Genomic DNA, 25,610 nt, shown 5'->3' with positions numbered 1-25,610 from the left:
GTCGAACACTCAACTTGACATCACCCATCACCAATCGCAGGACACCTGCTACCCGTCAATGACAGGCCACAGTGAGGAAGCCCCGCCCTCCACTAGAATATCAATAGGGGAGCCATGGAAGGAATGGAAGTCTCGGTTCTCGCGATGATGCTCCCGGCGCTCCCCTCTTCCCGAGTAGGGCCATCACGTGACGCGGCATCACCCAATCGCCGTGTGGGCCGCGGGGGTCGCCGCGGTTCCCGCCAAATACGAGCGCGGCGGCTGCGGCAGCAGCGGCGCGGGCGGGAGGGCGAGCAGCAGCGGCCGCCTGAGCGGGGCCCGCTCCTCCGCCGCCTGAGGGGAACTCGAGACGTCGCCCGCGCAATGCTGGAGGAGCCGGAGTGCGGGGCGCCGGGCGCCCGGGGAGAGGCCGCAGGTCGGTTCCAGCCCTCGCTGAGGGAAAGGGGGGTCGCGGCGCGCGGCCTGTGCGGGCCGAAGCGGCAGTTGCGGGCAGACTGGCCTCCTGGCCTGGGCCCACTGTTCTGCATCTGGCGTTGGGTCCGTGGAGCCGTTACAACCCCGGGGAAGGGCCTTGCGACCCGAAGGGCACCCCTTTGACGTTATTGTTGCAGCCACGACCATTTTTTTTTCCGGCGCTTTTACGTCAGTTCGTCCTTCCAGAGCGCTTTGCGGTGACGGGTGTGTGTGTAACCCGGAGGGGAAACTGAGACTCAAAGAGGCGAAAGGGCCGGATTTGTTGGTTACCGAGTGCGTTTGTGTCCCCCGGACAAGTTGGACCCTGCAGCGGCGCTATGGCCGGATGGGGAAACTGAGGTCCGGGGTCCCACGGGGTCGGGGGACCGGAACAGCTCCGTCTAAGGGTCAGGGCCAGCCCAGGTAAGAGGCCCGGGTGGTAGGGGTCCCGGGTTCTTGATGCTGCCGGATATGCAGGAAGACCTATCTTTCTCCTTCCTGTGTCTTGGGAGGGGGCTTTCTGGCGCCTGGCAGGCCCCTTACGTGGGGTGGCGAACTGAGGAGGACCAGACGGCTTGTCTCCCCTGCTCCACTCCCATTTTGCCCCCAGGACTTGGCGCAGTGCTTGACACATAGTAGGTGCCAGTAATTAACTGGTTGATGTAGGGACATCTGCTAATCTAGTTCAGAATTTCTCAGCCTCAGCACTATTGATACTGGGGGCCATGCTACATCTCTGTCCTCCACCCATAAGATCTCAGTAGCAAGCCCTTCTCATCTGGGACAACCAAAAATGTATCCACTGTCAAGGTGCCCCCTAGTTGAGAAGCACTGTGCTAATTGCTTCCAGACTTTGGGATTTCAAAGAGACAGAGAATTCATATAAAGTTGGGGCTGATTGTCATGGACAGTCATTGGACCCAGTATGGATGTTTAAGAAATTTACAAAGCACCTTCTGTTATTATGACCAGGCTATCCTAAAGTGGGAGGATGTTTTAATGCCAGGTAAAATTAGGAGGGATATAGTCTCAGAATAAAGAGCAGTGGTAAGTTTGTATAGAAGTGTTTGTTAATTGCACATATACCTTTGAATAGACTTGAGTCCCTGGATGGGATCCCTTTTTATGTCGACCAGAGGTCACCTCTGTTCTGCTTGTATCAAAGCTGGTGACTCAGGGCCCTGCGAATAAATCCTTGTGATTGTCTGAAAATTAAGTGGTTAAAGATTGTGTATCCTTCAACAGGGGCGGGGAGGAGTTCATGTTTTTGACAACTGAAAACTTGGGAATAATACTATCTTGAAATGGGAAGAAAGGAAATGTCTTCTGGGTACCTTTCTTGTATTTCTAGCTTGGAAGCAGGTAGAGTAGGTTCATCTATGGGCAGTTGAGTTTTTTTAGAAAGCCAGGATCTGTTTTTTAAAAATACCCACTCATATGTATCTTTAAAAAAAAAAAAAGAATGTAGATTAGCCAAAATAACTAGACTTTTCCAAGCCAGATCTAGCAGATGTCAGCTTCTCAACTTATTCTAGCCATTTGAAGATATTTATTCAAGGACTTAGTTCTGTTTATGTTCATTTCTGTACCAGTTTTGATACTGTTATGCCTTTTTTTTTTTTTTTTTGCGTATTTCTTTCCCCCCTGTGCAGGAAAATATCCTCCCTTATCATTTCTTGACTGTGCTTCAGCTCCAACTTGGCAGGCTCGAGATGCTTTAACTTGTATCACCTTTTATAAACACTATTTTAAAAGAAAATAAGCCCTATACCAATTGTACAGATTTGTTGGTGGGGAGGGGTTGGGTTGGAGGAGGATGTTTGGGCTCCTATTATGGTAAAATCAGCTGATAAAATGTTTTCTCTCATCTCTAGTTTCCTTACTTGATTTCCTACTACCTGCCAGGCCCTGAGCCCATGTGTGGAACAAGTCTGTGTACTGTCACAAAGCTGGTGTTCTGATAGGGGGAAAGACAGAAATGCAAAAGTCTCAAGTATGCTAAGTGCTCAAGGGAAATAAAACAAGATGTGGCAGCATTCAGGGTAGAATTTCTCAACCTACTGACATTTGAGATCAGATAATTCTCTGTGGTGGGGAGCAGTCCTCTGCATTGTGAGATATTAAGCAGTGTTCCTGTCCCTTACCCACTTGATGCTGGTAATACCCTCTCTCTAGTCATGACAACCAAAAATGTCCTTTGTTGTTCAGTTGCTCAGTTGTGTCTGACTCTTTGTGACCCCATGGACTGTAACCTGCCAGGCTCCTCTGTTCATGGAATTTCCCAGGCAGAAGTACTGGAGTGGGTTGTCATTTCCTTCTCCAGGGGATCTTCCTGACCCAGGAATCGAACCTATGTCCCCTGCATTGGCAGGCAAATTCTTTACCACTGAGCCACCAGGGAATCCCAAGGATGGGGATGGGAGTGCCCAAATCAGGCCCAATGGACAACCACTTTGTGTAGTAGGTACTGTATTTTCTGCTCCGTTGTTTCCAGCACTTAATAACATATCCTTTGACATTCATTCACAGCCATGGATTGCAAAGACAGGCCAGCTTTTCCAGTCAAGAAGTTAATACAAGGTAACTCTGGGAATGGGTTAAATATTTGTTCCTAGCTTATGTCCTTAATTGTTTTCTCAATTATTATATTTTTCATTTCCCTTGAGCAGAGGCAGGCCATCTCCTGGGGTCCTCATCAGAAGCATCAAGGGGGTGGAGGGGAGAAGACAGTTGCATCTTACATTTGAAAGCTGGGGAATCCATTTCACTGCCTGCTGTTCCCAGGACCAAATGCAGAAGTTGCTGCTTTTACAGCTGAATTCCAGCATAATAACTTTGTAATATTTTTTCTCATGGAGGAAAAATATACTGTATATTCTATATACTGTAGAACAGGGGTACCCAACCTCTGGGATCTAATGCCTGATGATCTGAAATGGAACTGATGTAATAATAATAAAGTGCACAATAAAGGTAACCGTCCCCTCACCCTTCGTCCATGGCAAAACTCTCTTCCACGAAACCTGGCCCTTGTGCCAAAAAGGCTGGGGACCACGGCTGGAGAGAGTTTCACAGGCATCCTAGCCTCTGCTCCCAAATTGTCAAAGGCAATAACATCTCTTGATGTTGCCAGATGTCCCCTGGCAGGCACAGCTGTCCCTGGTTGAACACCTTTTTACAGGAAGTGTCTCAAAATCCTTTCATGCAAAAGGGAGGAATGAATTTACCCTTAGGCCAGATTAGTGGCTGGACTATATAAAAAGGATGGCTTTTGGTTTTCCAAGCTTGGTTATCTGGTTCCTCTGTAGCAGCTGGCCTTCTCCTGTCATGACTGACAGCAAGGTTGGTGTTGGTAGGAGTTGTATGAAGGGCAGCCACCTTCTGAGGTTAAAGGATTAGGGGCAAACCATAGAATCCGAGGGCATGATCATTTTATAAACTAAGCCAGAACAGGTTTATGTGTTTGGTCTACATTAGAAGGTAGTTAATATGATGTTTGGGTGTTTGAGTACAGACAGACTCTGTAGGAAAGTCACCCATCTGCTTTTCCTCAGTCTTCCATGTGCCTATCTCTTGGAACCATCCAGAAGGTTGACATGCAGTGGGAGGATACTTGTTTCATAGGCAAGAAAAGCTAACAGCCTGGAGTGCTAGGGGCAGAACAAAATCTTACTGCAAATGGATCTGTCTCTTTAGCTTTTGGAACCAGATGCACTTATCTTCACATGGGATTTCCACCCATAATAAATAACTTTAGAATTTGAACTGGATCTCAAAGAGATCAGAAAGTGTCTTCGAAATTCTTGCAAAAGTCCCTGCTCTAAAAGCTTGTCAGTGTTTGGGGATTTTGTTTGTTTTCCATTTCTCTTTTTGTTTTTGTTTTTTTGTTCATTTGTTTTTGCTTTTAATTAGGTTGTTGGAAAAGTCCATAATGAAAAGACTTGTTGTTTCGTCACTAAATCGTGTCCAACTCTTTGCAACCCTATGGACTGCAGCATGCCTGGCTTCCCTGTCCTTCACTGTCTTCTGGAGTTTGCTCAAACTCATATTCAATGAAAAGATAATCCCTTTTTAAACTTTAGATATCCTTCCCACCCCCAAGTACATCAAGGTTGTTCATTTTTGAGAACATGGAATGTTAAAGTATTGATTATCACTCTTCACACTGTCACTTAAAAGAGGTCCTCCTTCTCTTCTGGTTTCAGCCCGACTGCCATTCAAGCGCCTGAATCTTGTTCCCAAGGAGAAAATTGATGATGGCTTGGACGACATAGGGGGCTCTCAGGGTGGCCCTGTGCAGACTCAAGTCCACGACTTAGAAACCTCTTTGGACCACTTGGAGAACTGTCATGTGGGTTCCAACATAGATTTTAGGCCAAAACTTGTCAATGGGAAGGGACCCTTAGATAACTTTTTAAGAAGTCAAGTTGAAACCAGTATTGGCCAGACTGTGGTCATAATCGATTTGACAGAGGACTCGAGCAACCCCCCGGACAACATGGTGGGCCACAATAAACTGAATTCTGTAGCCTCCCCCACTCAGAAGAACATAAATGGGGTCCCAGACAAAGCTGGAGATGACAGGGGGCTGCCAAAGCCCAGTCAGAAGGACGAGCTGGCGAGTCCCGAAGAGGCCCTTTCAGAAGTTCCATGCAAGACAGAGGCAGGGGGTGCTGACTCAGGGGGTGCAGACAGGAGAGAACTCGCACAGAGGGGCTCACCCCAAAACTGTCCTGAGCTGACTGGTGGCCTGAGCACGTGCTCTGAGAAGGACCGGGATGGCTGGAGCGAAGCCGGGGGCATCCTGTTCAAGGGGAAGATGCCCGTGGTCGTCTTGCAGGATATCCTGGCCCCCAGACCGCCAGCCAGGTCTCCTCCTGCCACTCCTCCGGGCCAGGCTGTGCCTTCTGAGAGTGAGACGCCGGAGTCCAGCCCAGAAGAGGACTTGGCACTGAGCCACTCGTCCTTGAGCTCATCCTCTCCCACCAGCTCCCCCGAGGGGCAGTCTGTGCCTACAAAGCTGCATACAGGCCCCAGCCCCCTCCCTGCCTCCACACCCGTCTGCAGAGTGAGTACCTCCCCCGAGTCAGTGCTGCCTGAACCTAGAGGCTTCCATCCGGCCCCTCTTCACCCAGGGATCCTGTGTGGCCCAGCTGGCTAGTGGCTGAGTGAGTGCGGCCACAGATGAGCTCCTGTGACCTGCGCAGGTCCAGTGCAGAATTCTTTCTGATATCGAGAGCCACTGAATTGTTTGTTTGTTGTAACTGCGATGTGCACCAATGTGTGTGTCCGTGCCTTCCTGGTAGCCTGTTCACACTTAAATAATGGTGCTGTTCACCTTAGCCACACTAGTGACTAATGGCTGTGATCCTCAAGTTAGCCTTTATATATACATACATATATTTTTTTAGATGTTTATTTGGTTGCACTGGGTTTTAGTTGCAGGGTCTTTGATCTTTGTTGTGGCATGCAGGATCTGTAGTTGCAGCATGTGAACTCTTAGTTGCGGGATGTGGGATCTAGTTCCCTGACCAGAGATCAAACCCGGGTCCTCATGCATTGGGAGCACAGAGTCTCAGCCCCTGGACCACCAGGGAAATCCTTCAAGTCAGCCTTTAGCTTCTGCTCCAGGCACTCCTATTCCAACACAGGAGTCATACAGCCATTGCTGGTAAGCATTCAACGTTGCTGATGAGACCCAAAGATGGCAGGAAGAACAAAACGGCATCCTGAAGGGTCAGCTCTCATGACTGCCTGTCTTAAAACCTCACCTGGAGAAATGAGAACAGAAAAGACCTGGCTCCATGTTTAAGGACCCGGGCAGGTGGCTTTGGAAATTTCTGTTTCTGTTACTGGCTTCCAAAGGACATAATGGCAAATGTCTCTCTTCTCACCTGTCCTTGAGATCCTATGGGTAGAACTGAATCAATTAGTCAAAAATCACAAAGCATATTTCACAGTATCTGTGGTTTGAGGGTTTTGTAGCACTTGTATGTGTTCATATTGGGCTTTCACATAAGATTGGATCCTGGAGTGAGTTGTTCATTTTCTACTGTACCTGCTTCATTTGACCATAAACCGCCTACCTTGACTGTTTTCTGAAATTCCCTAGCATATTAGCTATTTTTCTAGATGATTCCATTTCTTATCTTTTATCTCCCAAGGAGATTGGAGAACGGGGAAAGTGGCTTCCTCTTTAGGTTCACAAAATATCAATCAAGTGCAGGGTCATCTTTTTTCCTTCTGAGTATCTAGATGTTCAGACTGCGATACTCCGCTTTTAAACTCCCATCTGAGCCGTCACCCAGACTTTCAGAACCTGAGTTTGGGTCCCATGCCATCAGCCATCTTGTTCTGTTTTGACCCTCCAGTCGCACAGAATCCTTGCTGCTTCTGCTTTGCAGAACTACTTTGTCACATGACTGGTGACAGCCAGTGAGCCCGGAGAACAGAATGTGTACACGTTTTCATATTCCTTCATAACTTTGTTTTTTAAGTTTGTTTTTATCCCCATAGCCAGGTCCCAGGACTGGGAGGCCACGCTGTTGGGGCTTGTCACAAAGCAATGCTACTTCCTGTGCACCGGCCTAAATGCTGTAACCCAGCTGAGGGCATGGACCAGGTGTGCTAAGTTTACAAATCCTGCCTCTGAGACCACGATCTGACTCCATACACAGGCTTGGGGTTTTAGATGTTCTATAAGACAGTGTTATCACTCAGCTTTGCAAACAGTTCATGCTGCAGAATTGCCCCAGTCACCCACAGCATGGGATAGAGCCCCCTGATGCTGGGCGACACCACATGTGTGAGAGTGAAATGGAGTGACCACCGGGAGACGCCTGAGGGCCTCTCTGGGGACAGCCCAACTCTCCTCTCACACTCAGTTTGTGGTTTTATCTCCTCATCTTTCAGGAGTGCTGGATCTCCTGAGTGGTTGATTTTTGTGTTTGGTACCTGACATTAACAACTTTCCCTGCCGTGGGCCGAGGTTCTTCCTGACACCTGTTACTGCGGGGAATTCTTTTCTTTTTCCATTTTGTTTCTGCCTTCTCCTCTCCAGATTGTAGGCAGAAGCTCGCTGAAGGCTTGCAGATTGTTCCTTCTTCACATGTCGTGTGTGTGGTTTTTATTGGGCTCAATTTATCCTGGACTTGGTGTCATAAATCTGCATTGGGAACCCCCAAACATTAGCTGGTCCATGCGTGCGTGCATGTGTGGGCGAGGGGGAGATCCAGCTTGTTAAAATGCAGATCATGCCGTCCCTTCATCTAGAGAGTCTCACTTTGAAAAACCACTTAGGAACACCTTTTCTAGATAAACCCAGGTCTCTTGACTAGTCAAAGTGTGGCTGTTTGGCCTCAGAGCTTTTACCTCCTGGGATAGAGCTGTTTATCCAGTTTGTTTGCAGAGAAAGGTTTGATTAGCCCGCGTTATTGATGACTCAGATGTTTGTTCCCTAAAGGACTGTGTGGATACAGTGGTGTTACCAGAATCTACGCCTTGCCTCTGTACAGTTGCTGGAACTCTTCAACTTATATTAAATTATGGTAATTTAAATTATACAAGTATTAAATGCTCTGTTTTTTAAAAAAAGAATCACTGAACCGTCAAAGCCCCTTTTGGCTTTTTCCTGTCCCCCAGGTTGCCACTATAGTTGTCTTACTTTGCTCTGTGTGGTATGTATGTGAGGGATCCCTGGGAATATACAGTATCATTTTGTTTCCTTACATGAGCCTTATACTGTCAATATGTTTCTTTTTATTCCAGGCTATGTTTAACTGTATTTTACACTGGGATGGGAAGATGTATGTCTTTTTAACTGCTATACTGTATGCAGATGGTGTGGATAAATTGCAGTTTGCACAGTCATTCTTGTTGATGGATATTTCTTTTTTTTTTTTTTAAAGTATTTATTTATCTGCCTGCACTGGGTCTTAGTTGCAGCCCGATGGATCTTCCAGTCATCTTCATTGTGGCATGTGGGATCTTTAGTTGTGGCATGAGAATGCTCAGTTGCAACATGTGGAATCTGACCAGGGATCAAATCCTAGGCTTCCTATATTTGGAGCCCTGAGTCTTAGCCACTGGACCATCAGGGGAGTCCGAACGGATATTTCTGTCATCTCTTGCTTCTCAGCCTTGATGGATGATAATTGTCGTGAGCTTCCCTGAGTGGTTGTTCAGCAGAGTATGGGCTTACAGGATTGGTCATGTCAGTGTCTACGTGCTGACAGTCCCCCACAGTCCCCCACGCCTGGGGCACTTAGAGTCGTGTCTCCCCTCCACTTGCTCTCCCTCCCCTGCTGTCAGGGTACTAGCTGCTGTGGGACCTCCCTCTCCTCACCTCGCACCTGCTCCTGCTCTGGGCTTAGAAGTTAGACCTCCTTCTGTATCATACCAGACTGAGGGGGCTCTGGAGTTCTCCCGAATACAGTGCAGGAATTTTACTGCACAGATGTGGTTACGTATGTCTTGGCTCTTGGGTAGTTGATGTATCTGTTTTAACCTCGTTCTAGAATCCTGGGTCTTATTTTTGGTAGCTGAGCTCCAGATAGGGCTTCCCTGGTGTCTCAGAAGGTAAAAGAACCTATCTGCCAATGCAGGAGACACAGGTTCAATACCTGGGTCAGAAAGATCCCCTGGAAGAGGGGATGGCTACCCACTCCACTCCACTGGAGAATTCCACGGATGGAGGAGCCTGGCGGGCTACAGTCCATGGGGTTGCAAAGATTTGGACACGACTGAGTTGCTAACACTAACACTTTCCAGATAAGTAAAATGTGTGGCCTGTATTTTGAAAGAATTCTATAAATACTTAGGCCAAATATCAAGAAGATAAAGTTATAGCTGTTCAGTAAGGTTTATCCAAATGTCTGGTAAAGCAGAAGAGACAGTTTTAAGTGAAATTGCAGTTGCTATGATTGTTGGGTATCATGATGCCAGCTTCTGGTAGTCATGTGAACTCTTTCATTCCTGGACTCACAGCACAGGGTAAGATTTGGAAGGGGCCTGATTCTGCAGCTGAATCTCAACGAATATGGGCAAGACCAAACAAACAACGTCTTCCTCCACAAACGCCCTGGTGCAGCGGGGTGTGGCAGTCACGTTACGTGCTGTACTCTTCGAATACAAAGGACAGTGACACAGATACAGCGCCTTCCAAACCCTGCTACCTACTCCTTTGTTGTGGGGGAGAAGTCTGCAGGTTTGGCAGGCAGAGTGGATGCTTTTTCTTAAGCACTTGGTTAGACAGCTTTGGTGTTTCTGTGGGCACCTGGCTTAGAGAGGTGGGGTTGAGCACTCTGCTAGTCACGTGGCTTTCACATGGCCAGGCTCGGCCCTCTGCTGAGGGAAGGCTTGGTCCAGAAAGGACTCAGTGTGTCCCTAGTAAGAAAGGTATCTATCTTATCTGTATACGTTAATCTGTAGGAAGTCTTAGGGCAGGTGCCCTGAGAGAGAGAGAAAACACTGTTTTCATGTAGTTCTGTCGGTATGTCAGACAGTTTCGAGAGAGATGGGCTTCTGGTTTTTCATCTTGTCTCATTTCTTGGCTGTGAAAGATGAGCCTGGGCAGGGAAGGTGGGTATTTCTTTCCAGCCCAAATTCTCCCCATTGCTTGTCCAGTGAATGGTGCGATTGCCAGGATACCCTGTTCTGGAGGGAGCTTAAACCACTAGCCCGGACTTCTTGTGCGTATTCCTACCGGGAGCCATTTGCCAGCATGGTGAGGGAGCCCAGCCGTGTGTCTTGGTCTGTGCTTGCAGCCCAGTCAGTATGCAGCAGGGTGATTGAGAACACTGTGTTCTAGAACATAGGGGTTCTGGACTGGATCACCACTTCTGGCCAGGTGACCCTTTATCCTGGACGTTCACTCCATGTTCTAAGAGGCAAAGCCGCAATGGGCAAGGAGTACAAGTTTGTGGCCCACAGGAATCCAAGCCCACACGTCTTCCTTGAGTCACATGGTATTGATTTGTAGACATGACAGGTAAACCTCTGAGCTAGTGCAGATTTGGTTCCAGATTCCCCTGCAATGAAGTGCATGTCACAGTAAAGTAAGTCACGTGGCCCTGTTGGTTGCCCAGTGCATGTAAAAGTTATGTTCACACTATGCTGTATGCAGTAGCATTATATCTTAAAAAAGTACATACCTTAATTAAAAAAATACTTAACTGTGCAACTTCCCTGATGATGCAGTGGTGAAGACTCTGCTCTCCCACTGCAGGGGAAGTGGGTTCGATCCCTGGTCAGGGAACCAGGATCCCACAGGCTGCACAGCGTGGCCAAAAAAAAAAACTTCACTGCAAAAACTGCCATCGTCTGAGCCCTCAGTGAGTCGTGGTCTTTGCAATAGTAACATCAAGGATCACTGACCACTGATCACCATACCATGTATAACAATGAAAACATTTGAAACTTGAGGATTACCAACATGTGACGCAGAGACACAAAGGGAGCAAATGCTTTTGGGAAAATGGCGTTGATAAGACTTGCCCAATGCAGAGTTGCCACAAACCTTCAAAAAAATTTTTTTTTTAACGCGTTATCTTGGAAGCAAAAGAAAGCAAGGTGTGCCTGGACTCGCAGAAAACCTCCACTGTCAGTCTTCCTGGGGAAAAGTAGAAGGAGCAGCTGTGCAGGGCTGCGTGTCTGCAGGACTCAGGGCTCGGCCTCCACAGTTGCTTACAGGACTGCTGCTCTGTGTCTCCCCAACGCCAGGGCCCTGGCTATGGCTCTTGATATTGAACTTGGCCTCCATTTTTGGTCATCTGCCGTCCAGCCTCATTTAATATCTCCACATGCACACATATGTGCTTTCATTGGAGCTTATGACCCAACCAAGACTTTCTGGTTCTGTTTGCTGGAACCGGTCACCCAGAAAGGTTTCCATTGTTGTTTTGCAGAGTGTTGGCCCCCACCCCACCCTGACCTCCCCTCGAGGACTGTTCGGTGTTAAACGTGTTGAAGTGATTGAAACAACCCGTGTTCTCATTTCAGTGTCTTTCCTTTCAGATAACTAAGAAACTGGTCAGAGGCTCTGCAGAGAAGAACAAGATGAAACTGCAAAGGGTAAGGTTTGTCCCCTGAAGTAGCAAGTTCCCCAGCTGCACTCTTGGCAGTAAATGGGCAGCAAAGCCCTTTGCATGTCTCTGACCCAGTTTTTCACTTTCCCCTGCTTGTCCTGGGCAGCATTTTGGTTCTTGCTTCATTTTACATAACTGGGCCTCATGTTTGTAGCTTGCATCACTTTGAGATTTGCTGAATCCTGAGGTTTTGCCTGTAGTCTTTTCTAAGCTTTTACTAGAATCAGTACTGTCATAATAGTTAGGCATCCCCATTGTAGGGTTTTCTTTGTCTTTTTTTCTATTTTTTGGCTGAGCCACTTGGCATGTGGGATCTTAGTTCCATGATCAGGGATTGAATCCATGCCTCCTGCAGTGGAAGCTTGGAGTCTTAGCCATTGGACCACCAGGGCAGTTCCCCCCGCCCCCCATTGTAGTTTAAAATTGCGTTAAAAAGAACCCAGTTCCTCTCCCTGCGCCCCATGCTCCCATCCCTCCTGAGGCACTGTAACGAGGGCCCTTACACCAGATGGGTGGTTACTGTAAAGGGGTCCCCTGCTGAGTCTTCTTTTATCTGGGGGGGGTCACATTGTTACACACAGCAGTGCGGGGCCTTCTTTCGTACTGAGTGAATTGCAAAGAAGGTCGTGGACTCTTCACCCGTCATCACCAGCTCAGGGAAGGGCCACCCATGACAGTCGGCTATGTGCTCATCCTTTTGGCCGCGTTCAGTTTTTGTGTTTCAGGTTTGATGGCTTTAATGTTTTTTAAATCTTTATTGAATTTGTTACAGTATTGGTTTTGTGTTTTGGGGTTTGTTTTTTTGTTTTTGGCCGCAGAGGCATGTGGGATCTTAGCTCCCCAACCAGGGATTGAACCTTCACCCTCTTGCATTGGAAGCAAAGTTTTAACCACTGGACCACCAGGGAAGTGCTCCTGATATCTTTTTGAAAGTTTATCTCATTCTTTTTGTTGGAATTTCAGAACTAGGCATCTGCTTGGCAGGTGTAGCTGAAGAGGTCTGATTTATGCCTGATTCCAGAAGTTTCCTGTCCTCGCAGTTAGCAGCGAGGAGACCCGCGCCCCCCCGCCCAACTCTGCAGTTGCTGCTGGTTTCTTCACCCTATTACTTGATCAGTTACTCAAGCCCCTGCTCCAAGTGTCCCATGACGACATTTGGCAAGGACATTCCCAGGTCTCTATCAGCGTGCCTCCATGGCTTTTGTGATAGGGAGCAAACGTTGATCAGGGCAGGGTGTTCTCTAGGGACAAAGGCACAGTCATAGGCCCAGATGGAGAGCTGAGCTGTCGGACTCCTGCCAAAGGCGGGAAGCCTATGATGGTTCTTTTCCTGGAGAATTACCCAGTGCTATGAGAAGGTAGGGCTTCCTCAGTAGCTCAGTGTACAAAGAATCTGCCTGCAGTGCAGGAGGAGACACAGGAGTTGCGTGCTTGATCCCTGGGTTGGGAAGATCCCCTGGAGAAGAGAGTGGCAGCCCACTCCGATATTCTTGCCTGGAGAATCCCATGGTCAGAGGAGCCTGGTGGCCTACCATCCAGAGAGTCACAAAGCCTGTGACACGACTGACCATGTTAGAAGGTACCGCCCCTTCTGTCTGAGAGCTGAAACTTGTTCAGTGTGAATGCCACGTTATATAACAACTCAGTGCCCCAGGCCACATACAAATTCTTGGGAATGAAGAACCGATAAAATGATATGTTCATGCTTCAGAGTGGTCTCCTCCTGCTGATGATGAGGAGGCCCAGGCATTGTCATGGATATCATGATGTCTCTTCTTAACCTCTGACCTTCTTCTCAGATCCTGAAGAATGTTTGTTTGGTTTTTTGAGAAATGGTTTTAGAAATTTAAAAAATGTTTTCTTTTGAGAAATGGCTTTAAAGATTTAAAAAAAAAATTTTTTTTGCTTATGTTTTTTAAATGTGTTCTCGTCTGTTCCCCACAGTTTTAAAACTTAACTCATCAGGTTTCCCGGCCTTGCCTCGTCCATGCTCCTCTCCCATTTCAAGAGAAATAAACCCTGTTGTCTAGAATAGTTTTGGAGGGAATGGAAAGAAAATGTCTTTTGGCTGTGGCATGCCAGGATCTTAGTTCCTCGACCAGGGATGGAACCTGTGCCCCCTGCAGTGAAAGTGCAGAGTAGTAACCACTGAGCCGCCAGGGAAACTCCAGGAAAATGTTTTTGTTTTGAGGGCAGGGAGGCAAAACCTACAGGTGTTTTAAATGTGTTTTTATTTTACCACACTTTCCTGAGCAAATAAATGTTACTCTGACCCAACAGCGGGTATCCCATGTAGGCAGCCGAGAAGGACTTACTTCATTTTTTTTAATTAAGTAAAAATTGACCCTCATTCCACATTTGAAAATGGTGTCTTAAAGGCATCTTATTGTTAATCGCCCATGAGGCCCTGTGGCAGCCGGCCAATCCTCGTGGCCTTTCTCAGAAGGAGATGTAATGGACCAGATTTTCCCTTCTGTGCATGTGCTGGCCGGCAGGCCTCACACCTCCCTGTCCACCTGCACACAGCCTGCCCTCCCTGGCGTCCGCCCGCGGGGCTAAACTGTATGCCATCTCTGTGCAGGATAAGGAGCGTCTGTGGAGGCAGCTGAAGCTCCGGGCCGAGAAGGAGGAGAAGGAGAAGCTGAGGGAGGAGGCCAAGAGGGCCAAGGAGGAGGCCAGGAAGAAGAGGGAAGAGGAGAAGGAGCTGAAGGAGAAGGAGCGGCGGGAGAAGCGAGAGAAGGATGAGAAGGAGAAGGCGGAGAAGCAGCGGCGCAAGGAGGAGAGACGCAAGGAGCGCCAGGAGGCTTTGGAGTGCGTGCCCCGCCCCCTCCATCTGGGGTCCCACACCCTCTGCCCTGTCCCGCTGTCACCACCCCCCCCCCCACGGGCATCAGCACAGGCCTGGGCCAGCCCGTGTCACTGAGAGTGATGTCTCATAGGGCAAAGCTGGAGGAGAAGCGGAAAAAAGAAGAGGAGAAACGGTTGAGAGAAGAAGAGAAGGTAGAATGTGTTTCTAGATCGTACACCTTCCTGTATGTTTGAGAAACGGGGCTTCTGCCTGATTGCTGCTGGATATTGCATGTCCTCCCTGAGGTGGCGGGGGCTGGAGGGGGGGCAGGACTAACACTCCTGTAACTAGGCCGGTTGGGGTGCTGGCCCAGCCCTGCCTAGCTAGCTGTCTCCTCCTCTGGTCCCTCTGCCCACAGGAGCAGCTCTAACCTTTGGAGTTGCCTGATACCCATTTGTGGGTTTGGCGAACTCACATTAAAATAATGCTTTCAATGTAAAAATGCTTGGAATTCAGTTACAGGGGCTTTTGCATGCTTAAGTTCTCTATTTCTCACCCTCATCTTTGTATTGCAGCGCATTAAAGCCGAGAAGGCCGAAATCACGAGGTTCTTCCAGAAACCAAAGACTCCACAGGCCCCCAAGGTGAGCAACTCGCTTCCTCTGGCTTTAATTTTGGTCTCTGTCTGGCTGTACTGTTTGAAGAATAAAGAGGCATCTTCTGACCCGCTGGCTCTGCTTTCATTGAGAGGGACATCCGCTGGCCCTGGGAGCTTTGATCTCCAGTAGAATCTGGAGGTTCAATTCTTATCATCCACTGCGCTCAGAAAGGCAAAAAGTGGCACGTTTGCTCAAACTACCAAGTGTTTATAGAGGTTATGCTGGGATCCGTGAGGGAGAAAGACCAGTCTTCACCCTCAGTGGATGTCTGCTCAAGATAAGAGGCAGGATTGAGCATAAAACAACCCATGGGGTTCATTCAGCACAGGATTCTGCTTCCTGTCACCTTCTAGACCAGGCTCTGCCTGTGAAAACCACAGACCTCTGTCCCCACCCTCCTCCATGCTCCAGAGGTGCAAGGGTGTCCTTCCAGTTTTTTAACTGAGTATGTTTGTGTATTCATGTACCTAACAAATTATGAATTTATTGTTTACCGCTTTGCTTAGTTGTATCTTGGATTCTTGCCACACTTGCCCTTCTTTATTCTTTTTCATTGCTGCAGTACCGTGTCATGATGTGGGTGCATCATACTTTATACCCCCTTGCCATTGATTTCCATCCCCCTCCCCCCCCCCCCCCCCCGCCAACAGTGCATGGGTATCTCAAACCTCTCTGGACCTGACTGATGGGTAAAGAAAAACATATTTATTTCTCTTTATGTTTCTCCATGATTCTCGTGCAGTTGAACATCTCTTTGTGTTTGTTTATCATTTTATTTCTTTTTATTTATTTATTTATTTATTTATTTTTCTGCCAATTCCTGTTTTTTTGTCAGGTTAACGCAGGATTGGCTTTCTTCTGATCTCTGGCTCTTTATTATCTTGGTTTTCGTTCTTGGTGAGGTGTCTCCTTTGACACTGGGTCCCATGTCCGGTGGCTCCTCAATGCCTGCTGTGCAGGTCCGTCACACGGTAGGCATAGTGGTGCCATCACATCCCTTCTCCGTTTCAGACCCTGGCCGGTTCCTGTGGGAAGTTTGCCCCTTTCGAAATCAAAGAGCACATGGTCCTTGCCCCTCGATGCCGGACTGCCTTTGATCAAGACCTCTGTGACCAGCTTGACCAGCTCCTCCAGCAGCAGAGCAGCGAGTTTTCCTTCCTGCAAGATCTGAAAAGCCGGCGGCCGCTCAGATCTGGGCCCACTGTGCTGCCTAACCGGAGCACAGACCTCTCTAACAGGTTAGTTCCGGGGGAAGCTACCAATTGCCCTCGGTGAAGTCGGAGAGTCCTGAGTGGCCAAGCAGAGCCCTGGTCACTACTGGGTCCCTTGGCCTTGACCAGTCAGCTCCCTCCCTGGCCTCAGGCCCCAGATTCCACTGCTCCATTAGCTCTCTCCTGGCTTCACCTCCAAAGTTTCCCAGGTGTGGTGGCCTTGCAGAAAGTCCTGGCTCTGGAGTGCAGGCTGCCTGTGCTAGGTCCCCAGACTCCCCCCCCCCCGCCCCCCGGCTGGAGCTGACGTCTAGACCACTTGCCTGGAGGGCTGCTCCCCAGCTCTTGCTGATGTACTTGTTTTCACATGCCCGCTTCTGTGTGTGCTGTGGGGCAGCAGCTCCCATATGGTTCCTCTCCTTCTCGCGCCGCGTTCCTGGAGTAAACGTCGGCCTGCTTTAGGGCTGCCTGTCTCTAGTGCCCACGGCCTACCCCCGGGAGGGAGGATGTTGTGGTGGGAGAGTGCACCATGGAGGGGCCTTCTAAGCCAGGCTTTGTCTCCAGCGATGTGGTGATTGTGGAGAGCAGCAAAGTGGACGGCGTTCCTGAGCGGAGAAAGTTTGGCAGGATGAAGCTCCTGCAGTTCTCCGAGAACCACCGGCCAGCCTACTGGGGCACGTGGAACAAGAAGACGACAGTCATCCACCCAAGGGACCCCTGGGCCCAGGACAGGGTGAGTGTATGGGCACTGCTCCGACTCCTGCGTATCCTTTTCAGCATGGCCTTCTCCCAGGGCTCTGGGGCTCCACAGAGTTCTAGCTTTCTAGCTCTGCCATTCCCTCCCGACCCTGGAGACGACAGTGACTGCTGTGTGTGTGCCCTCAGGACCTCCTTGACTACGAGGTGGACAGCGACGAGGAGTGGGAAGAGGAGGAGCCGGGAGAGTCCCTCTCCCACAGCGAAGGGGTGAGCATGGCAGGGGCCTGCAAGTTCCGGCCAGAGGGCTCCCTCAGACAGCATCTCAACCCGGATTTATAGCTATCCTTGGAAAACCTTGTTTGGTGACACTCACCTGCCTGGTGGTGGACAGGGTAGCGCCCAAATACTTCTGGGTGGGCCCGCCTGCCTCCTGCCACACCCGCTGCCTTACTCTGGGCCCCACTTATCTGTGTTCTGCCTGGCTCTCCACCCCCACCAGAATATAGTGGGCTTGTAAATGGAATCCTGGCTGATCCTCAGGGTGTCCGTAGAAATGACACTTGAAGCACTGGAAGGCTGTTTCCTTTTTGCGTGTTCACAGGTGAATTATAAGTAAAGCACATGTTGTTTCCACACGTTATCATTGTGCTTTTTTTTCTTGAGGACGATGACGATGACGTGGGAGAGGATGAGGATGAGGATGATGGTTTCTTCGTGCCCCACGGGTACCTGTCTGAGGATGAAGGAGTAACCGAGGTGAGGGGTGGACAGGAGGTGACCAGGCCAGAGCTTGGTGGCTGCTGACCCGGGGGTGGTTGCGTAGGTCCTGGCCCACCCTGCAGCTGATTCCTTGTGAACCTCACTTCTCAGGCTCAGCCTCACCCCTCGGCTTTCTCAGTTCTGCTGGTTGGTGGGACTTTTGAGGGAGCCATTTTCAGAGCTCTGAAGGCCTGCTGGGTCATGGGGAGACTGGCAGGTGTGACCCTGCCAGTCACACTGGCACACAGGTCACACTTGGGGACTTGTGTCCTTCATACATTTCCAACCAGCAAGGCAGATGGGTCTTGTCAGGCCCACAGTGTATCTGGTTTAGACAGTGGCATCATTCTGAGGTGGGAGAGGTCCAGCATGGTGATTTCAGCTCCAGGATCACATGTTAAGCAGGAAATCCAGAGTGGTACTAAGAGGTCTACTGAAGAGGTAATAAAAATACCTGTGACTCTCCAGTAAGGGCTAGAAAGGCAGGTACACCTAAGATACTCGAGGGTGAAAATGCCAGTTATTCACTCTGAAAACGCTCTCTGCCTGTAGTATTGCCAGTCAGGTGCCATCCACACTGGCCCTGAGTCTGTGAAGAGCTCTGCCCGCCTCCCATAGGCTATCTCACTGTCCCAGAGGAGGGCACCAGGGAGCAGGGATCCTGAGCAAATGTCTGCTCTCTAACCTGCCAGGAGTGTGCCGACCCGGAAAATCACAAGGTGCGCCAGAAACTGAAGGCCAAGGAGTGGGATGAGTTTCTGGCCAAGGGAAAGAGGTTCCGCATTCTCCAGCCTGTGAAGATCGGCTGCGTCTGGGCGGCCGACAAGGACGGCGGTGCCGACCTGAAGGTGCTGCAACAGTTCACGGCCTGCCTGCTGGAGACTGTGCCCCCCGAGGAGGAGCAGACGCCCAAGGCCTCAAAGAGAGAGAAGAGGGACCAGCAGAGTGAGCACCAGCTCGGGGCGGGGGCGGGGCGGGAGACTTCCTTGGTGGGTGACCAGGTAACTCACAAGTTCTTCAAAGAAACAGCCAGAGCCAGTGCTTGCTGGGGAGGTGTCCTTTCTATGATGCTCTTGAGAGCTGTACAGGGTGGCTGCTTCAGTCAGCCTGTTTCCCTGATGGTCACACACATTCTTAGCTCTTCAGAGCTGGGAGGGCCACTCAGAATGGGTGTATGAGGGCAGTTACTAAGGAAACGAACACAGGAGCTGAGGCCTGACAGTTTACTCCAACCAGTCCCGCCTTGTGAAGTGTGGGCCTCCCAGAGTCTCTCCTGGAGCAGTTCCTGTGTTTAAATCCACCCCTAAGCAGCCACCCGCACTAAACCTGTGGTGGTGGTGGTGATTTTGCGATGTAAGTCAAATCACTGCTGTGTGTCAGTTACGTCTCAGTAAACCAGGAGGAAAACAAGGCCACCCAAAGCAGACCATGTCTCAGCCTCCCAGGGGCCGTGTTCATTCCGTCTCCCCCTGCTCCCTCTCCCCGCCAGTCCTGGCCCAGCTGCTCCCACTGCTGCACGGGAACGTGAATGGGAGCAAGGTGATCATTCGGGAGTTCCAGGAGTGCTGCCGCCGAGGACTGCTCAGCAGGGACGCCGGCAGCCCGGAGCACAGTGCCGCCAGCCCCCCGAGCCCCGGCGCTGCCCGCCCGCAGACCCCTACCGCCGTCGAGGACACAGCCGTGCCCTCCAAGGCGAGGCTCAAGCGGATTATTTCTGAGAACTCGGTGTACGAGAAGAGGCCCGACTTCAGGATGTGCTGGTACGTCCACCCACAGGTGCTGAAGAGCTTCGCCCAGGAGCACCTGCCTGTGCCCTGCCAGTGGAGTTATGTCACCGCGGTGCCCTCGGCCACCAGGGAGGACAGTGGCAGCGTTCCCGCCCCGGGGCCCGGCCAGGGTATGCCCGTCTCACTCAAGAGGAAGTCGGCGGGTAGCATGTGCATCACCCAGTTCATGAAAAAGCGCCGGCACGACGGGCAGGTGAGACGCCGCCATGGCTTGTAGTTTGTAGCAAACCTTCCTTTTAGGACATGTTTAGATTTATGACAAAACTGAGGTGATGGAACTGACCAAAATGGAGGCCTGGGTGTAGAAGTTTCCCCACCCACCAAGCACCCCCAGCAAAGCCTGCGTGACTGTCATAGCTGATGAACCTATGGGGACGCACCCCTGTCACCCAGACTCCAAGGTTTACTGGGCGTGCTCTGGCAGCTGTGCGTCCTGTGGGTTTGGACAGATGTGTGACGACGTGTGTGGCATCACAGTGTCGCACAGACCCATGTCACTGCCGTCACACCGTGGTCTGCCTGTTGGTCCTTCCCTCTTTCTACCCTGGGCTGCCACTGGGCCTACTGCTTCCACTGGCTTTTTCAGTTAGTTGTGTGCCTTTACGCTTTTTTCCTGTCTTTTCATGGTTTGACAGCTCATTTCTTTTCAGTGCTGAATGATGTTCCATGCAGCAGCTTCTGTTTAGTTACTTTTTGTGTTCATTTAACACAGTTACTAAGCGCTTACTCCATGCCAGGTACTCTGCTAGGCCTTGTAGACAGTGGTGAGCAAAACGCCATCAAAGGGGAGGCAGACTGGATTCCATGGTGGGAGCAGCCATGTAGCTGTATCCTGACAGCACATGGAGGAGGAAGCATGTGGCCCCATGTAGACAGGCCACGTGCTGGGAGGGCCTCACCTCACCTGGAGGCAGGTGGGCTTCCTGAGAGCCGCTGGTCCCCAGAGCGAAGGCTCCCACACTGCCTGGACACACGGAGGCTGGGCCCCCGCCTCAGCCTTTCCATGTTTGATGTTTGTTTCTGTTCCTGGTATGTGAAGGTGATGGGTTTAGTTTCCTGGCTACTCTCACCAGAAGCCTGGTCTTGGTTGTGGGCACCAGTCCTCACTGAGGACAGTGTCTCATGCGGCTGAAGATCTTGGAGACTCGAGTTTACGAGGGTGAGACAGGTGTGGTGATAGCTGGTCTCTCGGTCACATCCGGGGCCCTTCTAGGGTGCTGTCGCTCCAGGAGGTACTGCTGGAGGCTGGGGGTGAGGGAGAAAGAAGGGAGCCCGCCTGTGCTCCCCATCCCCCACCCCTGCTCCTGTCGCATGTGTGGGGAGGATGGGCAGGCGGTTGGCTCCTGGAGTGACGCCCGCACACAGATGAGGTCTTGGGTGCGATGGAAGCCTTCTTCCTGAATCATCACAGCAAGAGGGAGCCAGGACAGTCCTGTGCAGTCATGGCGGCTGTCCTAGCCACTCCCCGACCCTGTCCCTGTCAGCTGTGGACACGGCTCGATACAGTAGCACCCACCTGGTTAGGAGTTAGGGACCCAGCCCCACAGACAGTTCCCTCCCTGGGCCTGGACCCAGAACAGGCCCTCATGTGTTCAAGCTGTGCTGAGCTGCAGAACCTCCTGATGGTCAACATCATCGTTAGCCAGACGGTCTCAGAAGACTGCACCTGTGGATGCTCAGGTTGAAACCAGCTGGGGAGCCAGTGTAAACGTGGCCAGGGCTGGAAGGACCCTTTGGTGTCCTAATCCAGGCAGGGTTTGCGGGCTGCTGCCCTCATCAGCCCTCCCATGGGTTCTCATGGGAGACACAGCCACCTCGCTGAGTCCCCTCTGCTCTTCTTCCCCTCCAATGGCATCCACACACGTGTTCACAGTCTGTGTCTCTACATGGAGAAAGATGGGTTAGCCCTTATCACCTGTTTCCTCTTGAACTTGACATGGATCCCTGTCCTTGGTGCTTTGTTATTTACTGAGAAAAAGTGCACCCCAGTAAACTGGAGGCCCCTCTCCCCAGGTAAGAGGGGTTGGTCTGTGAGAGTGAGTGACATGGGACGTTTCATCTGATGACACACATGAATAGCAGTCAGTGCTATTCAGCCTCTCCCCGTTCACGGGCCTCAAAGGGGCTCCGAGGTCTGGCAGGATCTCACAGAGGGCCACACGTCTGGTGGTTCTGGGTGTGCTGGCCCCAGCGGTCCTGACTCAGTGGGTCTGAGAGTAGGTGCTAACGTCTGCACTTTAAAAGCCCCGTCTTAAGCATGGTAATGGATTTATGGCAGGTCCTCCTTGGTGGGCCTCTCATAGTGTACCCATGCCAGAGAAAACAGCCTCGAACCATTGCCCAGTCTCTCTACCTGTGGGCTGTGAGCACTGAAAGCGGTTGTACAGTGAAGAAAAGAAAAAAAAAAAAGAATAAAAATAAAAATAAAAGCCCCGTCTTGGAGCTTCCCTGGCTGTCCAGTAGCTAAGACTCCAAGCTTCCAATGCAGGAGGTGAGGGTTCAGTCCCTAGTCAGGAACAAGATCCCACATCCTCGCTTGTAACAGCACTTGGTCCCCTGGGACCATGTAGGTCTCAGGGATCGTAAACACATGGAAGTTTGTCTACAGCAACAGGAAGTCCTGAGCTGGTGAGCACTGTGGTCTGGGGCCAGGCTCCTCATGTCTCCTGCTGCTCCTGCCTGTTTGTGGCCTTGTCTTTGTGGTCACAGAACTGCACTGCCAGCCAGCGAGATATGAGGATGGCCAAGCCTACCTGGGGAGGAGTCCCGTTTACCTGGAAGGAGGAGCAGACTCTACCTGTGTCTTTCTGACTGGAATGCTCTGACCCAGCCACCCAGCTGCAAGAGAGGCTGGGGTCATGAGACCTTGACCACCTCCAGCAGAATCCTGGTGGTTTGGGACGGTCAGGCTGGAAGAGAGCTCTGGGCGTGCGCTGAGCCGGTCCTGCAAGGCAGAACACAGGAGCTGGGGAGACTTCTTGAAGGCTGAGTTGGTGGCCTGAGAAAATGTGGATGGTGTGTATGAATATTTTAGAGCGGGTTGGGCTTTTTTAATTTATGGGAATTTTAGAAGCTTTTCATTTAGAGTTCCAACTAGTGTTATACTTTATGGGTTTACACAGTACTGTGATCAAGTGAGATGAGCTGGCTGTTAGGGGCAACTTCTGCCCTAAAGAGTGAGTGAGTGAGTGAGTGTGTGTGTGTCCGCCCCCCCAGCAACTCAGCTCTTCGGCCTTGTTCTGTTTTCGCACAGGCAGGGGCTCCGTCTGTCCTTTCCAGCCTCAGTGCTTGGTGGTGGTGACATGTCTTCCTAACTCCCAAGGCTGCGTGGCCAGCTGTGTGCCCTCTGCCTGCAATAGCAACAGCAGCATGTCAGGCTGTCCCCCGGCTGCCTGCGCCGACAGCCCTCAGCCCAGCACGTGGGACCCCATCCTGGAGCCTCACCTTAGAGGCTTGAGACCCGTCATGTGCCTGTGGGGCTGTGGGCTGTTGTTCCTCCCGCAGAGGGCTTGTGGGCCCAGAGCAGTCCTCATCCGTCTGCACTTGGCTCCCCGTGTGGAGGCCCGGGACTGGGAGACTAGAAGGATACCCGCCTGTCCCCTTGCTCACCAGACCCAAGCCTGCGTGGCTGGGGGTGGAGACGGCGCTGTCTGTGCTTCTGAAGCAGGTGCCTGGAAGCTGCCCTGCACCTCCCAGCAGCGCCCATGCCAGCTTGGGGCCATTCCTGCCTTGGGGGCCCTCAGCCCATGGAGCCCTCCTGGAGTTTCTACAGTAGGACTGAGGGGTCTGTGAGCGTAAGCTGTCTGCCAGCCAGGCTGGGACCGCGGGCACAGCGGACGGCCTCGCTGCACTGTCGTCCCTTTTCCAGGCAGACTTATGGAGTAGAAGGGCTCTAGGAGGGTGTTGAGCCCCTTGGAAGGGAGCCCAGCTCCGTGGCCTCTGTCGACTCTTGGGCACGGGCGGTATTTAGGATTGGTCCTGTTCCTTCCTCCTTCTGTGTCTCTGTCCCCTCTGGTGGAAGCCGGTGGTAACAGCCCACCCCCCCTGACCCCCATTCTCGGGGTGCTGGTGGCATCTACATGGGCAGAACTGGGCAGAGTGGGCATCAGAGGAAAGAGTTCACAAGCATTGGGCGGAGGGACCAAGCTTGGGCAGAGAAGAAAACACTGACCGACCAAGTTCCCAGCCACCTACTTATTCCAGCAGAGAAGATAATAATTCAGAGAAAGCATGTGCTTTGTCCATCTCCTTTTTAAACCAAAGCAGAGGCCCCCCCCCCCCCCCCGATTTCTAATTTGAAAACAATAATGCATCATTTTTCTAACAAGGTAATTTACCTATTAGTTCATCTGAGAGTACTCCCAAGGTTTCCTTTGATCGTAACTCTTGAAACACTAAGACTTCCCTGGTGACTCAGACCTTAAAGAATCTGCCTGCAATGCAGGAGACCTGGGTTCAGTCCCTTTGTGGGAAAGACCCCCTGGAGGAGGGCATGACTGCCCACTCCAGTATTCTTCCCTAGAGAATCCCGTGGACAAAGGAGCCTGGTGGGCTCCAGTCCATAGGGTCTCAAAGAGTCGGACACGACTGAGCAACTGACACTTGGACTTTGATCAGACTCCTCGATGGCGTCTCCTGGATGGGCAGAGGGGGTCGGGCGTGCAGCAGTGGGTGGCGGGGGTCACACCGAGACACAGTGTGCCTTGTCTGTTCAGGTTGGCACTGGAGACCTGGACGGCTTCCAGGCAGACACAGAGGAGGAGGACGACGAGGAAGGCGACTGTGTGCTCATGGACATCTCTGATGTTGGGGGTGAGCAGGGTACCACACCACCTCTTTTCCTTCAAGCCGGCAGGGAAGGGAAGGGGCGGTTAGTCACCCCCCAGCTTGCATCCTGTGAGTGACGGGGACTGAGGAAGAGGTCCTGAAAGGTGCTGGGCAGGCTGGTGTGATGGCGGTGTGGGTGTCAGGCCGCCTGCCCTGGTCTGAAAGCTACATTCAGGAAACCAGAGACCTGAGGGTTGGTGAGGAGCTGTGTCAGGGAGGGGGGGTGTAGGGCCTCTGAACCAGGTTTCCCCAGGGCAGGGAGCTTGAGGCCGGCCACTGAGCCTTGCTGCCCACTTTCCTCATTTTTACCACGGGCTGCCCCTGCCCTGGAGGGTCAAGTGCAAAGCCTGCTGGTCAGAGCTGCAGAAGCACACAGCTGAAGCCCTGGTGAGAAGACGGTGCCTGCCCGCCCTCCCCCGGAGTGGACCCAAGGCTGAAGCCCCTCCCTCTCTTGCCTTACAGACATCCAGGCCCCATGTGGAACCACTTCCGGAGCTGGAGGGTCAGTGGGGATGGACACCAGTGAGAGCCTCGTGGCCCCCAGCTCGCTTGGCCCGTCCTGAGCCGCCCAAGTGGCCCGTGTATGTATGTAGAATGGTTAGGGTATTCTCGACGCCTCTCAGATACTTGAAAGTCCTGACTCCTGTGTAAAGAGCACTTTGTCCTGCTTGGCAGACCTCCCTGGAGGTTTGGAAAGTTTTATATAGGATACTTGGTTAGTTCATTTTGATATTTGTAAAAAATTTCCCCCCAAAGCTACATATTAATCTGCCGTTTAATAAAGCATTATTGTGATGTGATGACCTGCATGGGGAGGGCCTAGTTGTGCCCCATGGACCCTGGGCAGGCGCAGTGACGAGATGCTTGTGAATGAATTGAAGCCCCTCGGATGTGGCGCGGCACCCGGACCTGACATGGACCTGTATAAACTATTGTCTAGCCTGACCTGGCGTGTCTGTTGTCTCTTCCAATACGTGGTGTCTGTGCGTGGTGTGTCCACTGCCCTGGGTCTGAGGCCAGCACTCTGCTGTCCAGTGTCCGCCCCCCAGCCCCCCACCCCCCCACCCCCCCACCCCCCCCCGGTTCCCCATGCGTGGGCCTATGGCCTTTGTTTAAAGTTCAACGCTTCATACAAGTTCTGTCCCATCTCTTTGTTGTGAGGTCCTTGGCCTCCCTGCTTACCTCATTCAAGGCCAGGGCTCCTCGGCAGGTGCTTGTGCTGGTTAACCCTTCCTGCCCCTTGGCCGGTGGACAGAGGGTGTTCCCAACCTCGGGAGGCTGAAGCTAGGAATTGTGGAGCCAGGCACTGCACCTACTGGACCCTGGAGCGGTCCTAGGACAGGGCT

General features: G+C 51.4%; 1 protein-coding gene and 1 non-coding gene across 4 annotated transcripts; both read left to right on the top strand.

Moving 5' to 3' along the window:
• Positions 1-200: 200 nt before the first annotated feature.
• On the top strand, positions 201-25,209 carry CHAF1A (chromatin assembly factor 1 subunit A). Of its 3 annotated transcripts, none has more exons than XM_043911914.1 (15): positions 201-415; positions 2,983-3,033; positions 4,659-5,521; positions 11,467-11,523; positions 14,119-14,348; positions 14,477-14,537; positions 14,901-14,969; positions 15,996-16,222; positions 16,757-16,925; positions 17,078-17,158; positions 17,555-17,647; positions 18,343-18,595; positions 19,140-19,630; positions 24,153-24,258; positions 24,727-25,209. In XM_043911914.1, the coding sequence occupies exons 1-15, from the start codon at positions 364-366 to the stop codon at positions 24,825-24,827; spliced, it is 2,904 nt and encodes a 967-aa protein (XP_043767849.1). In that variant the 5' UTR covers positions 201-363; the 3' UTR covers positions 24,828-25,209. The 3 variants fall into 3 exon arrangements, with proteins under 3 accessions (XP_043767849.1, XP_043767850.1, XP_043767851.1); XM_043911915.1 differs by having other exon boundaries at positions 202-415; positions 24,153-24,249; XM_043911916.1 differs by lacking the exon at positions 201-415 and adding an exon at positions 678-876.
• On the top strand, positions 21,693-21,826 carry LOC122701165. Its single transcript, XR_006343002.1, has one exon. It is a non-coding gene; the product is annotated as a small nucleolar RNA SNORA42/SNORA80 family (small nucleolar RNA).
• Positions 25,210-25,610: the final 401 nt, after the last annotated feature.

The sequence above is a fragment of the Cervus elaphus genome, chromosome 9 (genome assembly GCF_910594005.1).
Source record: "Cervus elaphus chromosome 9, mCerEla1.1, whole genome shotgun sequence".
In the NCBI taxonomy this organism is placed as follows: domain Eukaryota; kingdom Metazoa; phylum Chordata; class Mammalia; order Artiodactyla; family Cervidae; genus Cervus; species Cervus elaphus.
This window is presented reverse-complemented; position numbering and strand designations above follow the sequence as displayed.

What these genes read in the sequence shown, in the direction of transcription:
- CHAF1A (XM_043911914.1), top strand. Translation starts at nt 364, where the DNA reads ATGCTGGAGGAGCCGGAGTGCGGGGCGCCGGGCGCCCGGGGAGAGGCC. An exon ending in AGCACAGACCTCTCTAACAG is followed by an intron (nt 16,223 to 16,756) that starts GTTAGTTCCGGG and finishes CTTTGTCTCCAG; the next exon opens with CGATGTGGTGATTGTGGAGA. An exon ending in CCCTCTCCCACAGCGAAGGG is followed by an intron (nt 17,159 to 17,554) that starts GTGAGCATGGCA and finishes TTTTTTCTTGAG; the next exon opens with GACGATGACGATGACGTGGG.